Here is a 26153-nt window from a genome sequence, read left to right on the forward strand (position 1 = left end):
TAGTTGAGTTTACAGAAGATTGGAAAGAATTTGTACTCCAAACAGTGCCAGTGAATTGCACCGAATGGAAACTTGCATAGTTTTGAACTTTAATATCAGTTGCTCATTGCACAACCCTGCAGCTATTCATGCAAGTTTGGCTATCTGCTTCAGATCATGCCTGGTGTGTTGAAGTCGCTCCAACTAGTTTTTTATCCACTCACTGCCCTTCCAGTTGTGGTCGTCCAGAGTCTACAGAGGCTCCATTAAGACCAGGCAGGAAAAAATACTGTCTTAGTGTTGCTCGGCCGCAGAACACTAACACAGTACAGTGAATGTTTGTCACTTAAAATTAATTTCCAAATGTCATGCTTTGCAACATTCAACCTTCCGTTGCAAAGTGCTGACATCATAAGGCCTGTAAAAGCCTGCTGTAAAAAACAGCAAAGTCCTGATATATCTGGGTCATTCAGTTGTTTGAACGTGTCCTTGGAAAACTGGTCCCATTTAGAAAATGATTATACTCTTAAATGTCGTCATTCATTTGTCCTTGTTTACGACAACATTATGTTAATCAAGAGCATTTAAAAGTTTAGACCATACTGGGAATCAAGGAAAAGTCTGTTCTGTAAAGGGAAGCATTTTAAATGAACTATGTTCTCATTTCTATCGAGCCAAACGGTTTATTTACTCATGAAATAATTGACTAAGATTAATGATTTCTAGATCGTAGCTTGTCTATCTATTCTATTCTATTAAATCTATTCTGTCTGGTTGTATTTAAGCCAGTTGCCTGTTTGTTATATTGTGCCTTATTAAATGTTACAGTGAGTTGCCAGATATTGTCCCCCTGGTATTGTAGACACTATCTACTGATCGTCCTGTATCCTGAGGCGTTTAGTGTCAGGACTGAAATCAATGTTTGCTTGATCAAAGTTAAACAATTGATTGTATTTTTTTCCTCGGGGGAACTGTTAAGTCAATCACTGTATGACATTTTGCTCATATGAAAATCGGTTGACTTTTTGGGGTTTGTTATTAAAGATACATCACATGTAGATCTGTGTTAAGCATATTGTTGTAGTCAAGACGACACTAACCGAGACCAAGACATACCCGAGACTAGAGAGCTCCACAACTAAGACATTTAGGGATCAAGACCGAGTCAAGACCAAGACCAAGGCATGAGAGACTGAGTCAAAACAAAGACATTTAGGGATCAAGACCAAGGCATGTAAGACTTAGTCAAGAAGAACAAGACATTTAAGGATCGAGACCAAGTCAAGACCATAAATATCAATGAAAAATCTTCATCTTGTATTCAGGGCCCCTGTCACTCACTTAGGCCGGGGGAAATAAATCAAACTACGAATGAATTGAAGTTATTCATTGTTTCAGAAAAGGGTGTTTTCCTTCTTATCACAGTGATGACCTGGGGGAAAAAGCAGTGGTGGTCCTGACCGGTCTTGATTTAAAATCCGGAATCCGCCCAGTCTGAGACCGAGACAAGACAGAGTAAAAATGCTTTCAATTCCGAGACAAGACAGAGTCCGAGACCTTCAAAAGGGGTCCCTAGACCAGCCTTGAGTCTAAGACCGATCTCGGTTACTGAAACACTAGGACTGTAACCACAGAGTACAAATGTATTACCTTACTTTTTAAAGTAAAGACAGGTTTAGAGCAACACATAAAACATTAAATAAACTTCAGCATGAGTCTAACAATGCTGTTATATAATACTTGTAATATTAGATCAACGGTATACAATTGAGTTAATACCCAAATGGTTTTCAGGTTAAATACCATCTGCTGTCACAATACTCCATTTATGAACTCACTTGAAAAGGTGGCCAAACAGGGAATGGTCTATTCTTGGGTTATTCCTCTGACTCATCCTTTTGATTTAGTAGTGAAAGGGGGGGGGGGGGGGGGGGGTGATATTGGCATCCCTCAGAGATTCACTGTAATGTCCTATAACTGTCAAAGTCCCTTTGTACTCCAATCACTCAACAGGAGGAGGCCATCACATATATTATGATGGGGTTCAGCTGTCTCTGAAAACATCTAGTTTCAATTCTGGATAGCAGGAACACAATAGAAGGATGCCCAGATCCCATCTGGGTTGAAAATTAGTTGTTGTTAGTAGTAATATATTCAAAGCATATTGAGTCTTTCTGAACTGAAACTGAACTTCAGTCACTTTGGTGTCTCTGAGGAGCTAATACAGAATTTCAGCACACTGCTCACATGCGGTGAAAAAGTGGCATTTATTAATGTTTATCAAGGGTTAGGTCTTCTCATTATAGGCTCTGTCTAAGAGAGTTTTCTTAAAGCCCTGAATAACAGATCATCTCTATTTCTGCTCTTCAGAAACGTCAAATCCTGGTCACCCTGGTGGAGATCCTGCTGCCCCTGCTCTTCTCCGGTATCCTCATTGTGCTACGTCAGAAGGTTCCTTTTAAGGACTACCCAAATGCCACCGCCTATGAGAGCTACGCCGTGGACCTGCTACCCAGGATTACCTTAAGACCCTTACAGCTGGCTTATGTGCCCAGTAACTCCAGCGCAGTGCGTCAGGTGGCAGAGTACGTGCGAGGGAGCCTGTTCCTCTCCTCAGGTAGGTTATGCAAAATGGAAAAACAGTTCTGTACACTAAAGTATCAACAGGAGCTAGTCAGTTACACTCTGCTCTGTCCATTAACTGTCAAGCTTATTTGGGTTTCTTGTTTTCTTGTATTTAATCTAACATGTGGCAGCTCTTGAGTTCAGTGGAATCGTTGGATAATTTTGGGAGAAAACACTTGGAGAAAAGATCAATACAGTTAGTACCTGTCAGCCGTGACGTTTAAGTTAGCATAAACATTTCAAATGGGGAGGAAAGGTAGCATGACTTGGTTAAAGGTAACACAATCTACCTGACTTTACATTTAAACCTATACCTTTTCTTTTGTTACTTTGATGTCTTCAAACACTGATGTGCAAAAATGAGAGTTTTATGGTTTTAGACGGCCTCACCTGCGAGTTGATTCCTCCCGTTTACAGTCCTGATCATAAGCTAAGCTAACAGTTTGACTTCATCTTTTATTTTGAGTCTTAAGTACTTGAACATATTCCCTAAAATATAAAAACTATTCCTTTAGATATGACTATGCTCTAAAGAATTTCAAACGTTTTTCACACTAAGAAAAAAGTTTGAAATTCTTAATATAAGAAGATTATTCCATAAAACTGAAAACAATTACTCACTGAACAATACTGAATGTGACTGATACATGAATTTACAAAGGAACTAGTGTTAATCTCTAAATTCTGTATTCATATTTTAAGCTTTATTATGAAACACAGACTGTGTTAGAGCCCAATCGATTAATCATCCAACTGATAATATCGGTTGATATTAGCGTATTAGGTATCAGCTAATTTTATCGCAGATATGTGCCGATATAACTAGATTTATTCAACCAGTCAAATAGCATTTCATTTGAGTATTGTTGTATTAAACTAGCAGTTCTCTTACACTAGCAGAATGTGCTTTATGGATTACAACAAATACCATCTCCCTCCAGAGTTTTAAGCGTGTACATGTGCCGTTACTTTTCAGTTGAGTGACCATCTTGTCTTCATTATTTATCTTTTCTTTTCTTTAAGATTATTTATCTTTTCTTTAAGCAGACTTTTCCTTGATTCCCACTATGGTCTAAACTTTTAAATGCTCTTGATTAACATAATGTTGTCGTAAACAAGGACAAATGAATGACGACATTTAAGAGTATAATCATTTTCTAAATGGGACCAGTTTTCCAAGGACACGTTCAAACAACTGAATGAATTTTGATGTTAGTTGTCAATTGAAATAAAAAAGGATTTTGTTGATTTTACTTAAAGAAACTGTAACATCATCATATTCCAGAAATGCTTGCGATTAAGTATTTAACAGTTGCTCTAACAATCTGGATTTCATTCCTGCAAAGCCGAATATTTACATTCCCAACTGAGTTTCTAGTTAGATTACTACTAAATACTACAGCCCAGATACCGACTGTAAACTGGGACACAGCTGGGAATACTGGTTCCTCTTGATGCAGCTCTCAGGGGAGCAAACAGGCCGCACCCTGCTCTGGTGTCAGACTGTATCAGCCGCGAGTTCAGATAGCTCGTACACCGGAGTCTGTTTTCCTCACTGAAACACACACACACCTCTGCATGACCAGTTATCCAAACAAAGCCGACACAGTGTGATGGTCAGGTGTGTGAACAGGCTGTTTACGTATTTGTTTTGACGTTCACAGATCAGCAGCAAAGATGAATGGCAACAGTGTGAGACTGAAGGCAGAAATAGAGCAGCAGGTAGACTGGTGTAAGTGTGACTGCAGGTTGTCTCTCCTTGTGAGATCCCAGCTCAGCCATTCATGAATAATTTAGTGTTCAGAGAGAAAGGTGGAGGGGGCATATGATCAAGGCTGAGTTTTAGTATGTCATGCACACAGCAGAACACAGAAAAAAAGTCTTGCTCTGAATAAAATAAAGAATCCTGTTCAACAGATGAATCTGAAGACATTTTAAAAGCCCTTTGATATTTCTGATGTCAGAGTTTTACACATTTACTAACAGCCCTGGGATAAAATAAAAATGATGTGTAGAGTGTGAAGGTATAAGCTGTTGAATCTGCTGGTTTATGTGTTACATAGTAGATTGTGTAATAGTGAGTAATGAAATGAGAGACTACATTGTGTAATATAAATCTTTGGTTGCTTAACAAATGAAAGATGTTAAGCTGTTGTGTAGACCTGCCTATCTGGGAAGCTTGAGCTATAAATACAAATACAAATAAACCTAGCTGATTAATAATCAAACCAGTGTTTGCCAGCCTTAATTGCCTGAAGCCGCAGGTATCAACGCCTAAATAGTTTCTATTTCTAGTGGGGGTGTTATAAAGATGATCAGTAGTCTTTTAATTCATCCAAACTTTACCCCGCAATTAAAACGTTTGTTTTAATTAACTCATCTAAGATGCATAAAATCAGCCTGTTGGACATACTGCATGTCCTGGTTGTTTGCAACCTAAACCTTTTAACACTATGTAGAGCTAGCAATCAATTATTTCAACAGTAAATTATTTATTTTAGTCAACAATTCAAACGTCTCATGCATTACTTTAGGATGGTTATTATTTAAACAGTTAACACGTTGACCATAGCTGGTGCTGAATCATTTAAAGCTCTCGTGAGAAACGTTTAGTTTGTGTTGTTTTTGGCGACCCCTGTGGACAAAGCGGTACCTCTTTTAGCTTTACTGAAATACAGTAATCCTGTATTACTGGTTGAACCATTTCCCAATACTTACTCTTAAACTAATGACTGCTTTAACTCAAGTAAAGCTCTAATTTAACTGTAATAATCATCAATACAGTAAACTAACCTTTAAAAGTCAAATGTTATTCTCCTTTTCAACCAGTTTAAATAAATTTTAGAGATCCCCACGCCCCTCTCTGTAAGGTCTTGGATGGCTCAGGCTTTCTTGCGCCGTGTCCTATTGTTTACAGTGAGAAGGCAGACTCAGAGGGCAGAACAAATACTTAGCTGTGGGAGTGTCACCATCTCATAATTTGGGGGTTTGTAGACATGCTAAGGACACATATTAGTGTTTGAAAAAGATGGTAAAGTAGATTTTGCATAATATTTGACCTTTAAGCAGATAGCAGGAGAAGTGGTGCATGTATAAACTGTTGTGTTTGGCAGCTGGTTGTGCTCCCTCTGTGCCCTCTGAATGTCTCCATGCTGTTGTTTACTTTAATAGGACTGACCCAGATTTAACCCGAGGACCGGTGTGTAAAACCGGCGTCCTTTTGTCAGACTCAGAATACCTGCATGTCTGCCTGATAAGAGGAATGAAAAGCTGCAGTTGAGAAATCCAGCTTTAGGAAAGAAAGAAAGAAAAAGTAACAGATCTGTTTCTTTCAGTTATTGTTCTCCTCTTTGTTTTTATTCTGTTTTATTACGACTGGTTTTCTCAAGCTGTTTGTGATAGTGGTTTTTTTCTCTTTCTCTTTCTGTGTGATAAATCAGCCCTGTCAAAAAGCATATAAGTGGGTGAACTGTTTTGAGGGAATATAAAAATAAAAATTTTAATTCGGAATGCCGTCAGCATCTCAGCAAACTTCCTGGCAGTCAGGGAGAATCAGCAGGAGCACCAAGGTCGGGCAATGAGACAGCCATGAAAACAGATGTACGTGAGATGAATACCATACTGCCACTAATGAGATTTTTGTGTGTGCATGTGTGTGCCTGTGTGTGTTTCTTTCCTAGTGCGTGGCTTTGAGACAGAGGAGCAGTTTGAGGACTTTGTGAGGAAGGACCCGCTGTCAGGAAAGATACTAGCGGCTGTGGTGTTCGAGCACCCTTTCACCCACGACGATGAACCTCTGCCCATTAAGGTGAAAGTCCCAAAACACACACAGTGTCAAACACAGTGTCACACACAATGCAGCAGAGACAGATGGTTTAATCTTGCACCGTAGGAGTGGCTGCAACTACAGTACATTGTTTTCTTGTCTTATAACTGCTTGAGGAACACTGAGCTGAAACATACCTTGTTAATCCTTGAATACTTAGAAAGCTTTAAAAATACATTCCAACATACTGCTGTTGTCATAGCGTAAAAACAATGTGATACTTGTGATACTATGCGTTACCAGTATTACAGGTTCAGGCAGGTTGTTCTCCTCCTTCAACTGATTGTTTGCTCGCCGATTAAGAAATTGTTTTCTGGTTTAAAAATAGAATAAAGAGTCTCAAGCTTCAAGCGTTAAGCTCATGTTTTGGTCAGTTTTATAACAGCACAATGTAACTTTTTAACATTTTGGAGACAGTTTTCATCCAGGCCCTGAACTTACTGTCACATATGTACCTCACAGTGGGTGATCATCTTTGTTGTGCACACTCTTACAACTTTATACTGCATTGGGTTTGGGTGAGGGGGTCGGCTGGGTTATGCGTGCAGAAAAAAGAGCAGGAAAAGTCCTCTGTTATGTATTAAGACCCCTACAACATGTATAAGGACTTTTTAGAAAAAGTTGGGGGGAACAGATTTGACTGTTTGTGCATCCCACTCGCACAATGTCAGGACATTTTGAGGAGTGCAGTGAAAGTGTAAAGGGGGTTCATATGGTTTAGCATGACTATAACTAGCAGCAGTGAAACGTATCATCCTGTGTAGCAGGAAAAACTTGACACGGGACAGATAAATTTACAGGTTTGTACAGTTTAATCTCATATGGGAAAAATATACTGAGTGAGAAGGAAGTGTCGTGCAGACTTTACAGACTGTATAGAGCTCACAGGAGGAGAGAGATGTGATCCCACATGTTTGGCTGAATCATCTGCTCATATACATCTAACCACATTTCTTTTCAGTCTTATTCTACTTGTCTATCTCCCTCTGCCTCCTTCAAATTAATCATCACTTCACCCTTGGTGCAATATGTTTGACACTCAACCCACAAAGATGTATTTAATTCTTCAAAATATACTGCTAACTTCTTCAGCTAGGCTTCTACTTACCTTTGTTAATGTTTTGAATCAACAACAAATCTGGTGCTCTTATTTGAAGCTCTGTTAATAAATAGTCCCCTTTATGCACACTTGTGTACAGGTGGGCTACCATCTGCGGTTCACCTTCACCCCGCGCAACGCCCCACCCAAGGAGAAGTCGGAGTTCAACCCGAACAGTGACCTGGACTGGCACACGCTCAGCCTCTTTCCCCTCTTTCAGCTGCCAGGGCCGAGGGAGCAGTACGACAAGGAAGGAGGCACACCTGGTGAGAACTCCCATCTCCGGCTACCTGATGATCCGTCTCATCTTCTGACACTTTTACAGTCTTGCAAACCAATACATCCTACTAAACCTTGGTCACAGTTTTTATAGTCTGACATTAAAACTTCACATTTCATGGTGGAGCTGCCCACATTAGAAATATTACATAGATGCCAGAAAGAGAGGGAGCGTGATTGATAAAAAAGCTCTTTCTCTCCCACTACTCTGGAGCATGAGGCCTCGCTTCAGGAGGTGTTTCCATGGCAACCACTGCCTTACACATCTTTGGCGTGATCTGTGTTGTCTACTTTTGGCAGTGATGCCTTGTGCCCCCTCCTCCTTTGTTGGGCTTTTAAGAGGCGTCAGGCGTTATGGAGGCATCAAATACAGAATAATAACCTCTGTCGCGCTTCTGATCTTCCAGAGCACGGCTCTTCAGAAGGTTTCATCTGGATAAGGAGAATCCTCTCTTTGTCTGTCTATGACCAGACTATCCTTTTTTGAATTTTGCAAAGAAAAACTGGATGGGATCCACCTTCTCAAAACGGGGACTTTGAGGGATTACCAATTTCGGATTAGCTGTGCTCTAAATTTGATTTAATAGTAAACGCTTCATCCAAAGGGGGGTGCAGAAATCCAAACAAACTAATAGTTTCTTACAGCATGATTTGAATTAAATATCATACGTCTGATATAAACAGCTGAATTAAAGGGTGAATTAATTCATGGATGCAAAATCCCAAATTTCAAAAACAAACAAAAAACCCTAATTTCAGCTTTATTAACCATGTCACTGAAGCAATACATTAATTCAAGAGCAAAATAAGTGTCAACATCAAATAAAAAATATTGTGTTTGATCTACTGAAAAGTATACCTACATTTTCTTCCTGTAATCAGGACGGAAATCCCCCCTGTTGCTGGAATCAAGATTATGCAGACATTTTTTGGATCAAAGATCTCCCAATCCTACTCTGAAGTTTCTAAAAACACAAACTGAAGGTTTTAATTGGACAACCGGGGTGTTTTTCAACAACCTGATTTCAAGATTTGATCCGATCGGACACCTGGGCCCTCATTGTCGAGGTTAAATTACGTGATGGTGATGATTTTAGTCCGAGAGGAGTCTACAGTTCTGCTTTCCATAATCAAACCTCAACCCTCTTTTTTTTTTCATAATGAAGTTCTGAAGTAGAGTGTTAACTGTAATGGCATAGAGAGGCGTGCTTCAAAAGATAAAGTCATTCTGGCAGCATAATAGAAGCTTTTAGAGTCACATGAATATGTATTTCCAACCTCCACATGCAGAATGAGTAATGACTGCAGCTCCACTTTTCTGACTCAGGGCCTCTTAAGCCGTTGAAGTTTGAAAGAAAAGTGAAAATGTCAGTCTGAACGTGCCGTTTTACCAATTGTCTTTACTTTTCAGACCCTAATTAATGATGATACAATGGCTGATAAATGCTTGAATTCATTTTATTCCAATAAGGTTACTTCCGGGAGGGATTCCTGGCTGTGCAGCATGCAGTGGATCGAGCCATCATGATCTCGTACAACAGAACTGCAGCTTCCCCTCTGCTGCGACAGATCAGAGTGGTCCTGTCCAGATTCCCTTACCCTGCCTTTATTTATGATGTCTTCATCCTGGCCATTCAGAACCAACTGCCTCTACTGCTGGTGCTCAGCTTTACCTACACTTCTCTCAACATAGTTCGGGCTGTGGTGCAGGAGAAGGAGAAGAAGCTCAAGGTGTGTTTTTGTGGACCGTTCTGTGGGCTCAAGTCAGAACATACAAAAACTGACCGCCTCTCTGATCATTTTCTGTTGTTCTTTTGCTTTTTCAGGAGTACATGAGGATGATGGGTCTCAGTAACTGGCTCCACTGGAGCGCCTGGTTCCTCATGTTCTTCCTCTTCCTCTCCATTTCAGTCTTTCTGGTCACTCTGCTTCTCTGTATCCAGGTGAGATTGTTTTTCTGAATCCCTGTTACGTAAAAAACATTCCAGCACGTCTCTCTGGCCTCTTAGAAAAGTAAACTGTAGAACCATTTCAACGTTGAAATCCCTGCTGAATGCATTTATTTAGCAGATTAACATGAAGATTTCTTCAGCTTTCTATCAGCAGAACTCCATTTATTATTAGGCAATGACAGGCAGTGTTTTCTAATGGCTTTGAAAGAAGACAAAAAGAGAAGCTGTCAGTAAATAAAAGAACGTATCTGAAGAAAACGGTTAAATAAGAATTGACAGTTCTGAACCATGCATGATAAATTCATATTTCTTTGTTTGTTGTCATTACTGAACAAAAGCTTTACAAACCTATTGTTTTAGGTGAGCCCTAACGGAGCAGTGCTGACCTACAGTGACCCCACGCTGGTGTTTGTCTTTCTGCTCGTCTTTGCCGTGTCCACCATCAACTTCAGCTTCATGATCAGTACCTTCTTCTCTCGAGGTGTGTGTTTCTTCTCTCAACAATAACTATGTTTCTGGTGTGGGATTGAGCTTTGTGTTCAGTCGGTTGCCTTTTACATACCACTGTCGATCTGTCTGATGCAGGTCAAATATCCACTGTTTGCTTTGCTTCCTCCTCAGGGCTGCAACAAAGTATTAAGCCAAGTTTTTCTACAAAAAGGTCTTAACACAGAAAGGACTACTTTTGAAAGGCAAAACACAGTCTGCACTGATCGACCTCAGGCATTCATTGGCTGATCGAGTAAATCCCTCTAAGTGTCTGAAGATCCATGTTTGATTAACTTTGAAAAGTAGTGGATTTCTTAAATGTAGTGGCCCTGAGCCCTGTCTGGCTTTAAAATGTCAACTTGGGCCTTAAAAACATAGATGACAGAGAGTGCTATTAAAAACCTGTCCCTCTGATTCCGATACATTAGAATGAGTGCAAAGCAATAAAACAATCAGAGATTTTTCATGCAGACCAGCATCCGTCTCATCTTTAACAAACAGAGCAGCTCAGGTTACACATGCTCATCTAGCTTAGTTTCATGCAGCCTTTTAAAAAAGCAAATACACACAAACACTTAACTTACACTTTATGTTCTTCAGAAGATCACGGGAAACATTGATTGATTTTGATTGGTCATGATTAAGCCTTAAAAGCCTATCGTCCACAGGAGCTGATTTAAAGAGACTCTAAAGCCTCTCTCCCGTTGGCTCACTATGAAGGGTTAAATTTCTCTCTCTATTATTCATACTAGAAGTTGATCTTCTGTGTAATTTAATTAGCCTTTTCACCTTGTACAGCTAGTTTCCCTATTTTGCTTTGACGTGCAGAGGCAAGGCAGTGTCATATTTAAAAATGTGTCTCAGCTTGGCTTGTTTTTTGCTCCATTAATAATTATCCAAACTTTAAATTTTACAACCCAGTCATTAAAAGTGTGTCAACTGCAGCTGAACTTTCTGAAATGTTCTAACCCTGTACATAGAAATACGTGTTCAGCACAAAGATTGTTAAATAATGAACCTCACATGGAGATGAAGTACGCAGCAAGAAATGACACAGGATCCCTCAGTGCCCTTTTCACCAGTTTTTGAACAAAGCCCGATTACTTTTATTTTCAAACCTTTTCCACCGAGCTCTCTGGATACTTGTGGTGGCACTTAATCAATACATGTTCCATGCATGCTCAAAATATCACACTGCCACGAGTGCTCTTATAAGAGTTCTTGTTGAGCTGCTCATAATTGAAAAAAAAAAAAGAACAGACCTGAAAGTCTTTCTTTTGCCTCTTTGAGATTGCTCCCCAACTCCCAAATGTCCCCTCCTTAATGTTCCTTCTGAACTGCACTCATACATTTACTCTACCACTCAAAGGAGTGAGCTCTTGCAGGAATGGTAGTTCTCTTTGAGCTGTTGTATAGGTCTACACATGTTTGGTGCGTTGTACAGAAAGATTCTCTGAAAAGGGTTGAGGGTTGTTTTTTCAAGTCTACAAATGTTTTAATCTAAGTACACTCAACCTCTTCTTCTTCTCTCTTTTCTGCCTTATTTCAGCAAATGTGGCTGCAGCAGCAGGCGGCTTCATCTATTTCATGAGCTACCTTCCCTATTTGTTCCTCTGGCCACGCTACGACCTACTGAGCCATGCCCAGAAGGTGTCAGCCTGCCTCATCTCCAACGTGGCCATGGCTATGGGCGCTCAACTCATGGGAATGTTTGAAGGCAAAGGTGAGAGTTTGCTGTATGGGGGAATTTTGTCTTGACAGTTTTTTTTTTTTTTTTAAGGAATTCAGGCTACATGTCTCTCTTCCTCTCCCTCCTGTAGGTACGGGGATCCAGTGGTCCAACATGTTTGACTCTGTGACGGTAGACGACGACTTCTCCATGGCCCAGGTGTTGGGCCTGCTGATGTTTGACGCAGTGCTGTATGGGTTAGTGGCGTGGTACATGGAGGCAGTTTTTCCTGGGGAGTATGGCGTGCCTCTGCCATCCTACTTCTTCGCACTGGTATGCACACATGCACACAGAACATCTCCCTCTTCGGAAACAACTTTCTACATCTTGATCTAAAATAATATCAAAAATATAGTATCTTTTACAACTATTCATTTTGGTTTTTGACCAGAAGTGATCAAATTGGAACATCAGGTTGGATACACATTTCGTTTGTCCTGGTTGACAAGACAGCAGCTTGTCAATCACAGGACACGCTTTGTAACATAACCTGCTTTATCATATCTTTAACTCTTAAGGGGACCATCATTTCAAATATGAACATCCTCATGTGTGAAAGAAGACTTGAAACTAACAATATCAAACATAAAGTTGTCATAAATCAACTGAATGTTACAGCGGTTTTCTCACCTGGTTCCATGCAATCCAACATTATTTTTGTAATCAGTGTAGTCGCCCCCTGCTGGACATTATGTCTTTAAGTGAAGTGTCTGAAGAAAGGTCTGCCTCTTTCACTGCTGCTCATTTACTAAATGAGTGAGAGGTTTAATTGAGACACTATCAGCAAACTTCATATCAGAACCATAAAAATATTCATTTTTTAAGACGTACAGATGAAGAAACGGACACATTCAGAGGCTTTGTGCCATAAGAGCCAGACACATGAACATGTGCTTTCTTATTGACCTAAGTAAGGGATATGATATTATTGACGTAAGTGAGGAATATGATACTTGATAATACAAGTGCTTAAAATCTCACCAGCTTCCAAACATCAACACAGCTCATTGTATTTGTTTTAAGATCTGTATCGCTGCTCCCACCATTTGAACCAGGGTCTGACGCAGGTGTTACAGTGTGGTTTACAGTTAAAGACTCATTAACATGTCAACAAATGCTGACAGACGGTGGTGTTCAGAACTTATAGCTGTGATGAAAGCTCAAGGTCAAGGCTCCGGTCTCTTGTCAGAGTAAAATTTCCCTACATTAGAGACTGCATTCAGCCACAGTGGCTCTGATGTCACGGGTAGTGGAGGGGACTGCAAATGCAAGGTCACAACTTAACCGCCAAAGGAAGTCTCTGAGCTCAGCCAGCCAGAATAACAGGAAGTGTCTAAGTCAGTCAAGCCAACAGAAATAAGTTTTATCTGTATAACAACTGATCACGAAGTGGTTTGCCTTCAAACACGTAAAAATAAACTCACGCTTTCCCATTCCACTCGAAATTGGAATTTTGGAGACTGCCAGCAGGGTGCGGTTTAGTTATTGACGCACATGTGTCCATTGTGTGTGTGTTTGGGTGTGAGAAGCTGTTTCTTCAACAAAGAAAGTGAAAGGTCTGACTCTGGTCCTCAGGAAGTGCAACAGAGGGAGGTTTGGCCAGGAAACAATCCCCTCTAATGTAGAGTGTACAAGAACAATGATCACGTTTGCCCACTTTGTCTTTCTTGTCTTTCTATGAATGATTGTGTTCCTCTGCTTCCCTTGATGCATCCTGTAATTGCAACGCTTCATTGAAATAAGGTGCAAGGGGTTGATGTGCAAGGGGTTGACGTACAATATACGGTATAGAAAAAAACTGCAGTTCCTTGAGTGTCCGCTTGAGGCTGGCTGCCAAAGCCAAGGACTCCCTCTTAGGTTCTGAATGTCTTTTTTCTTCTTTTGTGAAAACTTTCAGATTTTATTTTTACAATCTATTTGTTTTGATATTATGAAGCTCTTCTCTTTGGCTGCTTTTATCTAAGTTAGGTTGATTACCTACCTTTTTGTCTCCATCCTCTCATCTGCAGCCATCATACTGGTGCAGCAGTCCCCGCATGGCTTTGGTTAACGAAAAGGAAGAAGAGGAAGATGCAGAAAAGGCTCTAAAAGGAGAGTTTATAGAAGAAGAGCCTGCTGGACTCCTCTCCGGGGTCAAAATTAAACATCTGGCTAAGGTGAGGATAAAAACAGACACCATGACCCAGAGGGTCAGCATGTCCATGTACTGTAGAAGAGTGCAGATTGTGCAAGTGTCCAAAAATAAATACACTCAAACAACAAGGTTGCAGTGCCCCCGTAACTGTTTTGCTCAAGAAATGCATTGAAATGTTTTGGACTAAATCCTCGACAGGAATTCAAAGTGGGTAACAAGACCCGGCAGGCTGTGCGGGATCTTACTCTGAACATGTTTGAGGGGCAGATCGCAGTGCTGCTAGGACACAATGGTGCAGGAAAGACCACAACGCTGTCCATGCTGACAGGTGACCATATGAACACACTTTGACACATGCACAACAAGTGTACCTACACACACATGAAAATACATCCCATAAATAATCCTCCCTCAGCTGATTTCCTTTGTGTTTGTGTCTGCAGGGTTGTTTCCCCCCACCAGTGGCAGAGCGTATATCAACGGCTACGACATCTGTCAGGACATGGCTCTGATCCGCCGCAGTCTGGGGCTCTGTCCTCAGCATGACGTACTTTTTGATAACCTAACTGTCAGAGAGCACCTGCTCTTCTACGCACAGGTATTTACTAAACGCTCAATTCTTAGAGCATTATTAGACAGACAGGTGCTGACATTTTCCTTCAGGAGAGTATTGTTTAATTTGTGTGTTATCTGTTTGGCATTTAGCTGAAAGGCTACTCCAAAGAAAAGATTCCAGATGAGGTGGACCGGATCATCCGTATCCTGAAACTCGAGAACAAGCGAAAGGCTCGCTCAAAAACTCTCTCTGGAGGCATGAGGAGAAAACTCTCTATAGGCATTGCCCTCATTGGAGACTCCAAGGTAAAAAACTGAACATCTTTATTATCATTCATTTTGTCCCATGCTCCCTCCTCATCTAATCCTAACTTTATTTATCCCTAGGTGGTGATGTTAGATGAGCCCACGTCAGGTATGGACCCATCAGCACGACGAGCCACCTGGGACCTTCTGCAAGGGGAGAAACGCGGCCGCACCATCCTGCTCACCACGCACTTCATGGACGAGGCCGACCTGCTCGGCGACCGCATCGCCATCATGGCGGGAGGAGAGCTGCAGTGCTGCGGGTCACCGCTCTTCCTTAAGAACAAATATGGTGAGTGAACAAAAAGGAAGCAGCAGGTTTAGAAATATGTTGTGCAGTTATTAAGTCTCAGTTCAGTTCTCAGGAGAATCTTTCTTTACGTTCTTTATTAAAGTAGGGAATATACACACATCATTGTTACAATGATTTATTTCCTCTACTCTCCAGGCGCTGGCTACCACATGGTGATAGTGAAAGATGCTCTTTGTAACGTGTCCGAGATCACCCGCCTTGTGCACATGTATGTTCCTAATGCTACACTGGAGAGCAGCGCAGGGGCAGAGCTCGCTTACATCTTGCCCAAAGAAAGCACCAGCAAGTAAGTCGGTCCGGTCTTTGTTCAAGAAATATTCATTATGACACATCAGAAAGCACAAAGGGGACTTATTGGGAGGGAAAGACCTTTTGATAATAGAAAGGGGAACCTGCTGAACAGACAGTTAAAGGAGTGTGAAAGGAGTCAATGGATTAGAGAACGTTTCAAAATGGATCATTAAATAAAAAAATAAAAACGCTTTCACACTGAGTTACTAAATTAAAAAAGGATTGTAAGAGTTTGGCTTTTCTTTTTGGGTCTGTGGATTATACTTTTCCTCGTCAGTTTTTAAAAATATTATGGAACTACGTGCTTTGAATTTCTCTCTCACTGCAGGTTTTTATGATAATAGCCATCTCTCCTTTTACCTGCTGTTAAAGCTGAAAATCAATATTATACCACTTACATATTAGATTTTGACTCCACTGTAGCACTTCTGTTCTATTATTGGGTTACTACGGAGTTTGATGTACAATAATTTTCCATTTTAATTATCTTTGGGCTGTGTGTGTGGTGTGTGTGGTGTGTGGTGTGTGTGTGTGGTGTGTGTGTGTCTCAGGTTTGAGCTGCTATTTGCTGAGCTGGAGATGAACAGAGAGGAGCTTGGCATCGCCAGCTACGGGGCTTCAGTGACCACCATGGAAGAGGTTTTCCTCAGGTAGGCGGGACCTGGAATGGGTGAATGTGATGGTCTTTCTGATTTTCCAAATCAAATGTAGCTGACTGCGCGAGTAATAAATAGTTAAAGCCAGTGTGTGGAAATCATGGTGATGTGAGCCATGTAATGAGATACATTTTATTTTTAAAAAGGTGGTTTGTTCTGTATTCTGCCTGAATTAAATCCTGTTTTAGTAGCTCTGGAAACATCTGTCATTCATATTTTTTGGAAATTCTGCTTTAACACAAATCTTTAGTGTAAAAGACACAATTTTCAGTTTCCTTTATGTCCAAACCATTACCATCGCCAACATGTCGGCTTCTGTTCACACATCTCAGTCCCAGCGGTGGCTTGCTCTCTGAGCTGTTATTTCTACTCTCCAGCTGAGTTTAATATGTGTAACTCTGGCAACACACATGAGAGCAGCTCCACTGAAGACTGCCATCCCTGCACACTTTGTCAACTACTATGAGTGTATGACATTGTAATTGGGGGCGGCCAAGTACGTTTGTCTCTTAGGCCTCATTATTTACAAGTCAAACTGAGAGTCCACGAGGGTGCTCTGGCCATAAACACGACATCAAACATTACACCAAGAAGAGCTGCTGTTTGAACATTTGGTCGTTTGGTGTCCTTCTGGTATTCTGCGTTCTGCTGCCAAAAAAACAGACAAACTCATCGGTTAAATAGTAATGCTGCACCCATTAAGACTGTCATAATTTAGTAGTTCTTAGTCATTTCTAAAACATAAAAGATACAAATATTTGTAAAAATCACATGGTCTTAGTTTGTTCATTTATTTGTTAACAATCCCTCCATTAAGAGGAAAAAGAGGGATGCACTGACCGACTATAAAGATGTATCTAGGCTTACTAAAGCAACCCATATCTGGTAAGATGAGGGCGTCTCATCAAAGTAAGATCTGCCCGCTATTGTAGCTGCCTTGATTGGATGGCCTCCATGGTTATGAATTGTAAGGCCCGAAAATACCTTTTTTCAATCAGCTTTTCAGTCTTTCTATTTCATAGTGAGCTGCTGAGAAGAAAGAAAATAGTCTCTCCTCACACAAAAGACTTCATAGAGATGTCTTTTTCAGACCCATTATCTGTGAGTTGTTGGATTACAAGATATACATTTGTGTGTTCAGGGTGGGAAAGTTGGTGGATTCCAGTTTGGACATCCAGGCGATCCAGCTGCCCGCACTGCAGTACCAACACGAGAGACGCTCCAACGACTGGACCACAGACGATGCCAGCAGCATCAGCGGCATGACCGACGTCACTGACTTCACAGACAGCGGCACACTCATCTCAGAGGACTGCTCCAACATCAAGCTGAACACCGGGGTGAGACGAGAAGGAAGCTAGCTAAACCCTAATGCATGATTTCTGCCTTTTATTTACATCACTCACATTTCATCTTCCCTTTCTTCTCCTACCAGGCCAGACTTCACCTGCAGCAGTTTTATGCCATGTTCCTGAAGAGGGCGCTGTACAGCTGGAGAAACTGGAAGGTGATGGTGGCCCAGTTCCTTGTGCCTTTGGTCTTCACTGTTGTGGCCTTAGTTGTTGCACGCAGCATCCCCGATCACGGGAACGCTCCTCATCTGAGGCTGGCCCTCAGCCGATATGGTGCCACTAAGGTCCCTGTGGCTCTGCAGCCTGAGCCGGGTCCCCTGGCTGCTGCTCTGGCAAATACATACAGCTCACAGCTCTCTGCCCAGCTGGGCCAGCTCGTCAACATCACTGGTAAGTATAATGACATAGACAGTGTATGACGTAGAGTAGACGGAGTATTTACTGATAATATGCTTATTTTCCTCTGCTCCCCATCAGACTTTACAGATTACGTCCTGAATCAGGCCGATAAAGAAGGCGGCAGCTTTAATGAGCGCTGCGTGGTGGGTGCTGCTTTCCGTGGCAGCAGGAATCAATATCCAGAAGCTACGGCCTACTTCAACAACCAGGGCTATCATACACCAGCCACAGCCCTCATGATGGTGGACAACGCTCTCTTTAAACTTATAGCCGGGCCGAATGCTTCCATTGAGACCGGGAATTACCCCATGCCCCGTAACCTGTCTGAATCCGCAAAGAGCCAGCTTACAGAGTGAGTGGAGGGAAGGTTGGGAGCAGATTAGGAAGGTTCAGAAGAGAAGGAAGCATTTTTAGCATGTTTTTTTCTGTCAATGATTGTGCAAAAGTTTTATTTTACCATGTGATTACTGTTTTAAGAAAAGACAGGAAAGCTGAGGTTTTCTTTCTGAATATCAATGAAACCAGAAATGTTATGTTTCTAAGTTCTTGTGCAAGTCTCCCAGAAGTTAAAATTTTAAATCAAAATTTCATTGAGAAATAAACAGGAAGAAGGTCATCTCCTATATTGAGGTTTGCATAGAGATGCACAGAGTATTTTCCATCAGGAATCTTATAAACTGTCTTGGTTGTAACTGAATAGCAAAAGAAGCATTGGTGTTTTATATGATTGTCTTTCACTTATATTAAATCTTTCTGTTTGCACCATTTCTTCAACCCCCTCTCATCAACCCCTTGTCGCCTTCTCTTCTTTTTCACTCCCTGCTCTCACCCTCTTCCTCCTTCTTCAGGAGTAAGACAGGCTTCGTCGTGGCCATCAACCTGATGTACGGTATGGCCTCTCTGTCCAGCACCTTCGCCCTGCTGCTTGTAACAGAGTCTGCAATCAAGTCCAAGCATGTGCAGCAGGTCAGCGGAGTCTACCTGTCTAACTTCTGGTTTTCTGCGCTGCTGTGGGACCTCGTCAACTTCCTGCTGCCCTGTCTCCTCATGCTGGTCAGTAAAACATCTCGTGTTACCTGCCTGGAATAAGAAACTGACACAAACTAGCTGTTCTCATGATCTCATGTCTTAACTTGTTTTTACTCTAAGGTGGTGTTCAAGGCATTTGGAGTGAAGGCCTTCATTGACAACAACCACCTGGTAGATGTGTTGTTGATGCTGCTGCTGTATGGCTGGGCTGTGGTGCCTCTTATGTACCTGCTCAGCTTCTTCTTCTCCACCGCCGCTACCGCCTACACACGCCTCACTATCTTCAACGTGATCTCTGGCACGGCTACCTTTCTGGCTGTCTCCATCATGACCATCCCAGGTGAGAGGAGACACTGATGCAAACATGTCTCAAATTAAGATATTGACCAGAATGAGACTAAATAAAACCCTAGCACTCAGACTAACTCTGTGAATCCTAAAACATAAAAGTCCTGATACTTAAAGCCCCCTTTTAAACCCAGAAGTAAAACCTGCTACACAAACCTTTAATCTAAAATGTGTGCAGCTTATCAAAGTATATTTAAGTTGCATCCAGGCCTTTTCTTCTTCTTTCTATGAAGTTATCAATGTACATCTTGTCTGACTTTCTGATTGAGCTCCTTAGAATAACATTGTGTGACACTGGTAATTCTTGGCTGTGGATATTATATAATTGATTAGTCTCCGATCCTGTACAGCACTCAAGACGTAGAGACGCAGGAATCTCCCATCCTGATCATACATTCATGTTTAGCTGAATGAGATATTTTCACAGTGAATAAAATACATGGTTAGAGCAGCTTTCAAGTAGCTAGCTTGGAAAGTAATGTAAGTGCGCTTATGTGTTGAATTTCAAAGTGTATACTCTAAGGATAAAATGTGACTCCCACACTTTCAAATTGAGTTGCTCCCACAAAATATAAATATCATCCGGGACATGGGCCAATTTTATTTACGTGCTGTTTGGAAGGATTCCGTTTCTATTTAAGTAACAGTGTTTGTGTTAAGCTGAAAACATCTTGAAAGCAGTTTGTGGATTTCACAAAGGCAATAAATAAGTTGCCTTCTTTGTCATAGATTAAGGTTCACTTCACAGTTTTTTTGCCTCTCGCTTGGTGTACAATTATCTATATCTGTTTAATAGAAAGCTAATGAGAGACAGTGTTGTATATTCTCCTGCTAGTTGATTATGATGGCAGTGTGCAGAGAGGGGAATGGAAATGATTGGTAGGAGACATGTGGCTGTAACAAATCTATGCACTGAAAATGAAGGATATACAGTATGAATAAAAATGGTGTCATCATTATTTCTTTTGAATCTCTTCTGCAGAGTTGGACCTGCAGGACCTGTCCCGCCTCCTGGATAAGGTGTTCCTGATCTTCCCAAACTACTGCCTGGGCATGTCCTTCAGCCAGTTCTACCAGAACTACCAATTCATCTCATTTTGCACCACCAGTGATTTCAGCAAGTCTTTCTGCAAGTACTTGAGTAAGTACAGCCGAGAAGGAGTGGGGAACAACGTAGGATGATTGCTATAAAACAACAAAGAGCAGGTTTATTATCTAATAATATCATTTAATAATTATATTGAAGATATAACTAATGTTGAGTCATACAGTGGGTAGCAGTATTACATAAGCATAAGAATAAGTTGGTTCTTTCTCATAATACAAAACACTTTATTGTATCACATCGTGTCGTATTTTTGTTGTTTAATATAAATAAATATTATTGATCCTACAATCTGGATCGTTGCTCTGTCTAAACCAAAGACAAGCCAGATTGAGCAGAAGAGGTACTGTGCCCGAGCATGATTGCTCCCCCCTCCCCTCTCTCCTTGCTTGTCTGCGGTCACATTAGTAGCATTCTTCTGTGCCCGAGTACACTTGCGTATTTACACAGTCTGATACAGCAGGTGGCAGTATGCACATAGTTGGTTTGCAAATCCACCAAAAAGCATAAAGAAGAAGAAGCAGCAACCATGGCAACCACTTGCGGGCTGAGTACATCCTGCTTACTGTGGATGTTTTTGTTATTTCTGAGACGCCAACAATGGCCCTCTTCCTACACACACATCAGTGCAGCTCAGACGATGAAACTGGCTCATGCTGTGCGGATATGACGGTTTTATGACAGGAGCCGTTTAGAATTCCACTGCCTTGTTTGAGCATGGATGTGTTCACATCTCCCGCTGACTGTACTCGAGTAAACATGAATCGAGCCCGAGATCACCTCTATGCAGACTCGGGCACAGTACCGGTCTTTGGGGTCAAGCATACTCTGACCCGGGCCCAGGTCCCTAATTTGAAACCACCCTTAATCTAATTCCCCTTCTTAAAATTCTGAAACAAAATCCAGGTTCATTTTGACAGATTTCTTGTTAAAATTCTGCAGTTTTTCCCCTGATGATTTTTCTCTGTGTGTTCCTGATTGTAGACATCACGTACCAGAAAAACTACTTCTCCATGTCGGAGCCTGGTGTGGGACGCTTTCTGGTGGCCTTCTCTGTTCAAGGTGTAGTCTACATTATCCTGCTGTTTGTCATTGAGATGCAGTGTGTCCACACTCTGCGGCGGATCCTCACCTCGCTGGGCAGAAGACGGAAACAGGTAGAGAGAGAATGTTTCCTTAGTTTATCTGTATGAGGTGAATTTCAAATATTTGCTTGCAGCTTCATCTTGCAGCGTGTAGGGTGTCTTTCTCTCGTACAGTATTTCAAGTGTGCTTACATATATTGAAACTGAAGCCTCCAGAAACATCTTGATGCGTGCTTGTGGATCAACAAAGGGCATTTACAACCCCTGCTTGTAAAAGAATACTTCATGAAGCGGAAGTCTTATAAAAGTCTCATTGAAAGACAATTAGCGCTTTGATTTATGAGTAAACAAAGCAGCGTGAGGCAAATAACAAAACCCTCAACAACAAATCATTTGGCCCCTGAGTACACGTAGATCAGTTAATGAACCTGCAAACTTATTCATGAAGCCAAGCGGAAGAGACTTGGATTTAATTTTGAGAAATGTGATGTGAAGTCTTTCCAAAATGGATAAAACAGATTATATACAGTGGGTACAGAAAGTATTCAGACCCCTTTACATTTTTCACTCTTTGTTTCATTGCAGCCATTTGCTAAAATCAAAAAAGTTCATTTTATTTCTCATTAATGTACACTCAGCACCCCATCTTGACAGAAAAAAACCAGAAATGTAGAAATTTTTTATTAAATTTATTAAAAAATAAAAACTGAAATATCACATGGTCATAAGTATTCAGACCCTTTGCTGTGACACTCATATTTAACTCACATGCTGTCCATTCTTCTTCTGATCCTCCTTGAGATGGTTCTGCTCCTTCATTGGAGTCCAGCTGTGTTTAATTAAACTGATTGGACTTGATTAGGAAAGGCACACACCTGTCTATATAAGACCTTACAGCTCACAGTGCATGTCAGAGCAAATGAGAATCATGAGGTCGAAGGAACTGGCCAAGGAGCTCAGAGACAGAATTGTGGCAAGGCACAGATCTGGCTAAGGTTACAAAAGAATTTCTGCAGCACTCAAGATCACAGTGGCCTCCATAATCCTTAAATGGAAGAAGTTTGGGACGACCAGAACTCTTCCTAGACCTGGCCGTCCAGCCAAACTGAGCAATTGTGGGAGAAGAGCCTTGGTGAGAGAGGTCAAGAAGAACCCAAAGATCACTGTGGCTGAGCTCCAGAGATGCAGTAGGGAGATGGGAGAAAGTTCCACAAAGTCAGCTATCACTGCAGCCCTCCACCAGTCGGGGCTTTATGGCAGAGTGGCCTGACGGAAGCCTCTCCTCAGTGCAAGACTTATGAAAGCCTGCATAGAGTTTGCCAAAAAACACATGAAGGACTCCCAGACTATGAGAAGGAAGATTCTCTGGTCTGATGAGACCAAGATTGAACTTTTTGGCTTTCATTCTAAACGGTATGTGTGGAGAAAACCAGGCACTGCTCATCACCTGCCCAATACAATCCCAACAGTGAAACATGGTGGTGGCAGCATCATGCTATGGGGGTGTTTTTCAGCTGCAGGACCGGACGACTGGTTGCAATAGAAGGAAAGATGAATGCGGCCAAGTACAGAGATATCCTGGAAGAAAACCTCTTCCAGAGTGCTCAGGACCTCAGACTGGGCCGAAGGTTCACCTTCCAACAAGACAATGACCCTAAGCACACAGCTAAAACAACAAAGGAGTGGCTTCGGAACAACTCTGTGACCATTCTTGACTGGCCCAGCCAGAGCCCTGACCTAAACCCAATTGAGCATTTCTGGAGAGACCTGAAAATGGCTGTCCACCAACGTTCATCATCCAACCTGACAGAACTGGAGAGGATCTGCGAGGAAGAATGGCAGAGGATCCCCAAATGCAGGTGTGAAAAACTTGTTGCATCATTCCCAAGAAGACTCATGGCTGTACTAGCTCAAAAGGGTGCTTCTACTCGAAACTGAGCAAAGGGTCTGAATACTTATGACCATGTGATATTTAAGTTTTTCTTTTTTAATAAATTTGCAAAAATTTCTGTTTTTTTTCTGTCAAGATGGGGTGCCGAGTGTACATTAATGAGAAATAAAATGAACTTTTTTGATTTTAGCAAATGGCTGCAATGAAACAGAGTGAAAAATGTAAAGGGGTCTGAATACTTTCCGTGCCCACTGTATATCATGCAGTTACATCAGCACTTCATCAGACAAAAGACATTAAACATTTGTGTAAACGTTGTGTTTCTGATTTAACTTCAGGGTTCAGTGAACTCTATTTCAATACATTTTGCACATATCACAACAGCATGACTTGGAACTGAACTGTAAAAACAAAAAAAAATACAATCCTACATCAGGTCAGAAAGGTCAAACATTCCACTTTACAATGACAGAGAGTGGTCTCCTCAGTTCTCAAACGCTTACTAAGTGTTGGTAAAAGAAGAGCTTATGGAACAGAGTGGCAAACATGACCCGGTAGCAACTTTTTTTGAAAGTGGAAATGTCTCAGTTTCAACATTTGATGTGTTGTTTTTGTGCAACTTTTGAATGACTCAGTGTTTCCTGAATCGTCACAATCCGTTTCTATTTACATTGTGAACAGCATCCCGACTTTTTTTAGGAAACAGTGTTGTTTTCATTCCAATTTCAAAAAGATCAAAACCTCTCCAACTCTTTATGAAAACACTTTGTGAAACTGTTTTTAGTCTTCTGTCAGTCCCCATTTTTGGGACATTTTGGCAGTGTCTTACACTTTCCATTACCGTGTGTGTTAGCTACCTCTAATACAGGATGCAGCACTTCTCCCAGAGGACAGGGATGTGGCCGACGAGAGGAAGAGGGTGTGGGAGTGCCAGCCGATGGTGGAGTCCATGGTTGGTAGCCCCCTCGTTATGCAGGAGCTCAGCAAGGTGTGTAACACAGAATGAGTCTTTTCCTTGTATGTACCGGTATGTGTTTTAAAACGCTGTAAGAGAGTGCCTCAGTCTCGATTAGTGCGTGTCTCTGGGAGATATAACAAGGTGGTACAGACTCGGTGTTATCTCTCCTCCTCAGGTGTACAGCAGCGGGCAGAATCTCCTGGCTGTTGACAGGCTGTCTCTAGCTGTAGGGAAAGGAGAGTGTTTCGGCCTCCTGGGCTTCAACGGAGCCGGCAAGACAACGACCTTTAAGATGCTGACAGGTGATGAGACTGTTACCTCTGGGGACGCCTTCATTGATGGATACAGCATCTTGAGGGACATTAAGAAGGTAAGAGAAGGGACAGATGGAAGCAAAGGACACCTCAAAGATAAGTCCATTTGAAAAGATCACTGAATCTAATCTTTGGATTGCAGGTGCAGCAGCGTATTGGTTACTGCCCTCAGTTTGACGCTGTGTTGGATCACATGACAGGAAGAGAAACTCTCTGCATGTATGCCAGACTCAGAGGGATACCAGAGAGGTATGTGTCTGGCTGTGTGGAGAACGTGTTGAGGTCACTGTTGCTGGAGCCTCATGCTGACAAACTGGTCCGCAGCTACAGGTATGCAGACTGTGGTGTGATGCAGTTCTATTTATTAGCCTGAAAAATCGCTGAATTATGTAGGAGGTAAGTGTGTGTTTAACCCTCATGTTTTTATCAATGCGTACAGCGGGGGAAATAAGCGGAAGCTGAGTGCAGGCATGGCTCTGATTGGTGGACCTCCCGTCATCTTCCTGGATGAGCCTTCGACAGGGATGGACCCTGTGGCCCGAAGGCTGCTGTGGGACGCTGTTACACGCACACGGGAGTCTGGAAAGGCAATAATCATCACTTCTCATAGGTGAGCCTTACAGTCCATATTGTGTGATTATCAGCAGTGTTCTTTCTTTCTCCAGTTCTGAAGAAAAGTGCAAAAATATTTTGCATTCTCTTTTCTTCAACTGATTTTATTTAAAGATCCACTATCATAACAGAAGTTGTGAGGATGCTAATTAATACCTTTACCTGTCTCACCAGTATGGAGGAGTGTGAGGCCCTTTGCACGAGACTGGCAGTGATGGTCAACGGTCAGTTCAAGTGCCTCGGGAGTCCTCAACACCTTAAGAGCAAGTTCGGCAGTGGCTACACGCTGCTGGCTAAAGTCCACATGGACGCTGATTTGGAGGACAGCGACCTGCTGCTATTTAAAGACTTCATTGAAAGCACTTTTCCAGGTCAGACACATTCAGTTTACAGATTCCAAGATTATTTTTTGTGATCTTTGTTAAACAGTCAGGACACTTTTTAGTGCTTATTACGTCAAAGAATAAAAAATAAAACATAACCATGTGAATTTTCTCCTGCTACAGGAAGTCAACTGAAGGATGCCCATCAGGGAATGGTGCACTATCATTTGACTGACAAAACACTTACTTGGGCCCAGGTAACTTTATCTATACAGAAAACAGTACAGTTCTGCAAATATGCTGTTAGAGCTTCCTCTAGTGGACAAATAGTTTATTGCATCCACTAAGGGCAACGATGATTGAAATGCTTTCTATTGCATCCTTTTTTTTTTGTTGTTGTCAAAGTTCCTCCTCAACATATCTGCTAATTCAATAATTTGATTCATTGTTAGGGCATTTATCTATTTTTACATGAAAAAAACATCCTTCTAAGTGTCACGATTA

At 41.6% G+C, this 26153-nt stretch overlaps 1 protein-coding gene across 1 annotated transcript in view; it reads left to right on the forward strand.

Moving 5' to 3' along the window:
• The window catches only part of abca3b (ATP-binding cassette, sub-family A (ABC1), member 3b), a 31419-nt gene that overhangs the window by 2702 nt on the left and 2564 nt on the right, over positions 1–26153 (forward strand). Inside the window, exons 3-30 of the mRNA XM_020647570.3 lie at positions 2350–2596; positions 6285–6412; positions 7630–7795; positions 9280–9539; positions 9635–9751; positions 10121–10241; positions 11799–11972; positions 12070–12251; positions 13988–14134; positions 14311–14440; positions 14556–14710; positions 14818–14973; positions 15055–15265; positions 15422–15572; positions 16129–16227; positions 17375–17573; positions 17669–17975; positions 18063–18336; positions 18833–19037; positions 19134–19353; positions 20344–20502; positions 21451–21623; positions 24296–24430; positions 24576–24770; positions 24857–25044; positions 25154–25324; positions 25501–25697; positions 25833–25906. Coding sequence (XP_020503226.1) covers positions 2350–2596; positions 6285–6412; positions 7630–7795; positions 9280–9539; positions 9635–9751; positions 10121–10241; positions 11799–11972; positions 12070–12251; positions 13988–14134; positions 14311–14440; positions 14556–14710; positions 14818–14973; positions 15055–15265; positions 15422–15572; positions 16129–16227; positions 17375–17573; positions 17669–17975; positions 18063–18336; positions 18833–19037; positions 19134–19353; positions 20344–20502; positions 21451–21623; positions 24296–24430; positions 24576–24770; positions 24857–25044; positions 25154–25324; positions 25501–25697; positions 25833–25906 — 4941 coding nt within the window. The remainder of the gene's footprint in view (positions 1–2349; positions 2597–6284; positions 6413–7629; positions 7796–9279; positions 9540–9634; positions 9752–10120; positions 10242–11798; positions 11973–12069; positions 12252–13987; positions 14135–14310; positions 14441–14555; positions 14711–14817; positions 14974–15054; positions 15266–15421; positions 15573–16128; positions 16228–17374; positions 17574–17668; positions 17976–18062; positions 18337–18832; positions 19038–19133; positions 19354–20343; positions 20503–21450; positions 21624–24295; positions 24431–24575; positions 24771–24856; positions 25045–25153; positions 25325–25500; positions 25698–25832; positions 25907–26153) is intronic.

Source organism: Labrus bergylta, chromosome 16 (genome assembly GCF_963930695.1).
Source record: "Labrus bergylta chromosome 16, fLabBer1.1, whole genome shotgun sequence".
NCBI classification, from domain to species: Eukaryota; Metazoa; Chordata; class Actinopteri; order Labriformes; family Labridae; genus Labrus; species Labrus bergylta.